The sequence below is a fragment of the Dendroctonus ponderosae genome, unplaced genomic scaffold (genome assembly GCF_020466585.1).
Source record: "Dendroctonus ponderosae isolate FM_Combo_2020 unplaced genomic scaffold, Dpon_F_20191213v2 Dpon_F_20191213_7, whole genome shotgun sequence".
In the NCBI taxonomy this organism is placed as follows: Eukaryota; Metazoa; Arthropoda; class Insecta; order Coleoptera; family Curculionidae; genus Dendroctonus; species Dendroctonus ponderosae.
Window position 1 is genome coordinate 2,820,860 of NW_026018916.1, and position 2,615 is coordinate 2,823,474.

Here is a 2,615-nt window from a genome sequence, read left to right on the forward strand (position 1 = left end):
TTTCGATAAATTTTGTTAATTTGTTAATCAAAACACCATATTTTCAGTATTTCATAAGGGTCTCAGGTTTTAGTAGTAAGAAGATTTACTTTTACATTCCCTTATTTATATTCAACCAATTTGGAATATACCGTAGATATACATTCATGTATATTACCGGAATATTTGTTTACAACATACTAGGTATATTCACCTGCACATATACACAATATGTACATACCTGGCATGTTCATCTGCACACATACCCAATATGTACATATATGTACATACCTAGGATATACTTTTTATGAACTTTGATGAATATACATGCATGTATATTCCACGAACATTCGTGTTAGGAATGTTCACCTATGTATATTCCCAGGATATTCCCGCAATGTTCTGTATATTTTTTGAACATTCTGGGATATTCATAGAATATCAAATGCTATCTGGGCAAGGGACATTTTTTCAAACATCCGGTGCATACCAATTTGATTTTGTAGGAATAGATTTCAAGCAGAAAATTATCAATCTGGATGGTGTTCCTATAAAGCTTCAAATTTGGGACACCGCTGGACAGGAACGCTTCAGAACTCTGACCACCGCTTATTATAGGGGAGCGATGGGGATTTTGTTATTATATGACGTTACCAATTTGGAGAGTTTCAACCACATTACCTACTGGCTTCAAAACATTGATGAGGTAAGCACTTGGTGGCACTATTTAGATATTCCATTAAACACTACCTTACCGGTTCAATGTTCAGAATGCGTCGCCCCACTGTATCACGGTTTTAGCGGGAAACAAGTGCGAGTCTAAGGACAGGATTGTAGAAACAGAAAACGGACAGAAGGTATAAGCGAGTTGAAATTCTACTGAGCCACAAATCTTAATAGCAGCTTTCAGATTGCTGAGCACTTTGATTTGCCCTTCTTGGAAGTCTCCTGCAAGGACAACATTAACATAGAAGCGTGTTTTATGTGCTTGGCTCGAAAAATTCGCGAGAAACGGGAACAAAAGGTAGGTTTTCAATAAATTCATCAAATGATGAATGAATGAGCACAGTGAACAGTTAAAACTTTCTTAGGGTTACCCATTTGTGGACCCTCCACAGAACGACAAAACCGACTTGCTGCTGAAACCCAAGTCCGACATGCGAGGATGCTCTTCGTCTGGTTGTTGAAAAGTCTGCTGGCCGCCGAAAATACTTGCAGTTTTTGCTTGATTTCAATCGGTTGGATTCAGTTGTAGTGGAGGGCAATTTTTCTTTAGACAATTCACGAAATTGCTCCATTTTGGCTCAATTGTATATATAAGTTGACGCTACATCACTGTGATTTTTTGCTAAGCGTACCGCTAAATTGTACAGGGTGTAGACTGAAAGTCTTTTACATTTTAAGGGGTAGATACTTAAATAGATGTCGTGTATCTAGAAGACCGTTTAAGTAAACATTTATTTTCTATTTCTTTACCGATTGATTATCAATTGAACGAACTGAGAAAAAAATATTAAAATTGGACTTTTGTTACGATAAAGTCACTGTGATTAATCCTTGTTTTGAAGCTGCTGATGATTTCCAAGCTCCAAGCGCACAAATAACTTGATTTATGATTTTTAAGACTGAGCTAATGGAAAATTTTACTGCAAATTATTGTTCATAGAGAACCTCACTCTGTTAGTTACAAGTAAGATTGATCCAGGCAGATGTAGAATTAATTCATTCAAAATATAAGTGAATAACTTTACACAGTAGTGCTCATGCGATTTTTCAATTCGAGGCAATCTGACCTTTGCTGTAGTCCCTACATCCAAAAATGCAACGACGCGCGATTGTATCAGAGAATAGTTTCAGAACAAGTTTCAGATGTAATGCACTCTTACCTTGGTCACCCTGTATAATGCTCCTGTTTTCCAATATACCGGGTCTCAATTTGAAAACTTCCCACCCTTAATATCCGGCCAACGATTTAAGTCGCAAAAATCGCCAACATTTCCTTTACAATCGCTAATTTTCTGGTTTAAAGTAACATTTTCCGGTCCTTCCTTCGAGAGACAATTCCAACAAATAATACACTTTTTCCAAAACGAACGCGTAAAAACCGGTTCATTTAAAACTTCAATTGCAATAAGTACTGCTTTAATACTTCCTGAAATAATGGAAATTTTCGGCACATTTTAAGCGTTTTTTGAGCCTTCACGATTTTTAGCCGACGATTTCTTCCTTATTATTGACCCAAACACTTTATACATGCACATTTGTGACCTTCTTAAGTCGAAAATCTGCCAGTGTTCCTGGACCTTTTTGACGTAAGTTCTTATAGCTTCTGCTATGTTAATGTGGCATTTTCCCATAACTAATCAAATACAAGGGCGGATCCATGGAGGGGCATTCTCTATCCAACGATGCCAAAACGAATTCTCTGGTTCGAATGGTTCTTGAGAAACTTCGAAAAAAGCAGCGTCATGTTCACCACGCAAATCTAAAACTTCTTGAATTCAAGCATTTTTTAAAGAAAACTGCCAACATTTCCCCATTCATGGTTCACTTTCTGAAAAGGCCATTTATTTCTGTCTAGAATGATGTACAAATGAGCGTTCTTGCTCATTTTGCCTCCGAGAAATGAGCAAAAA

General features: G+C 36.9%; 1 protein-coding gene across 1 annotated transcript in view; it reads left to right on the plus strand.

Moving 5' to 3' along the window:
- Positions 1–1,736, plus strand: part of LOC109539298 (ras-related protein Rab-8A) — a 3,468-nt gene extending 1,732 nt beyond the window's left edge. Inside the window, exons 2-5 of the mRNA XM_048668707.1 lie at positions 486–685; positions 750–836; positions 890–1,003; positions 1,071–1,736. Of these exons, the coding sequence (XP_048524664.1) occupies positions 486–685; positions 750–836; positions 890–1,003; positions 1,071–1,166 (497 nt within the window). The 3' untranslated portion in view covers positions 1,167–1,736. The remainder of the gene's footprint in view (positions 1–485; positions 686–749; positions 837–889; positions 1,004–1,070) is intronic.
- Positions 1,737–2,615: the final 879 nt, after the last annotated feature.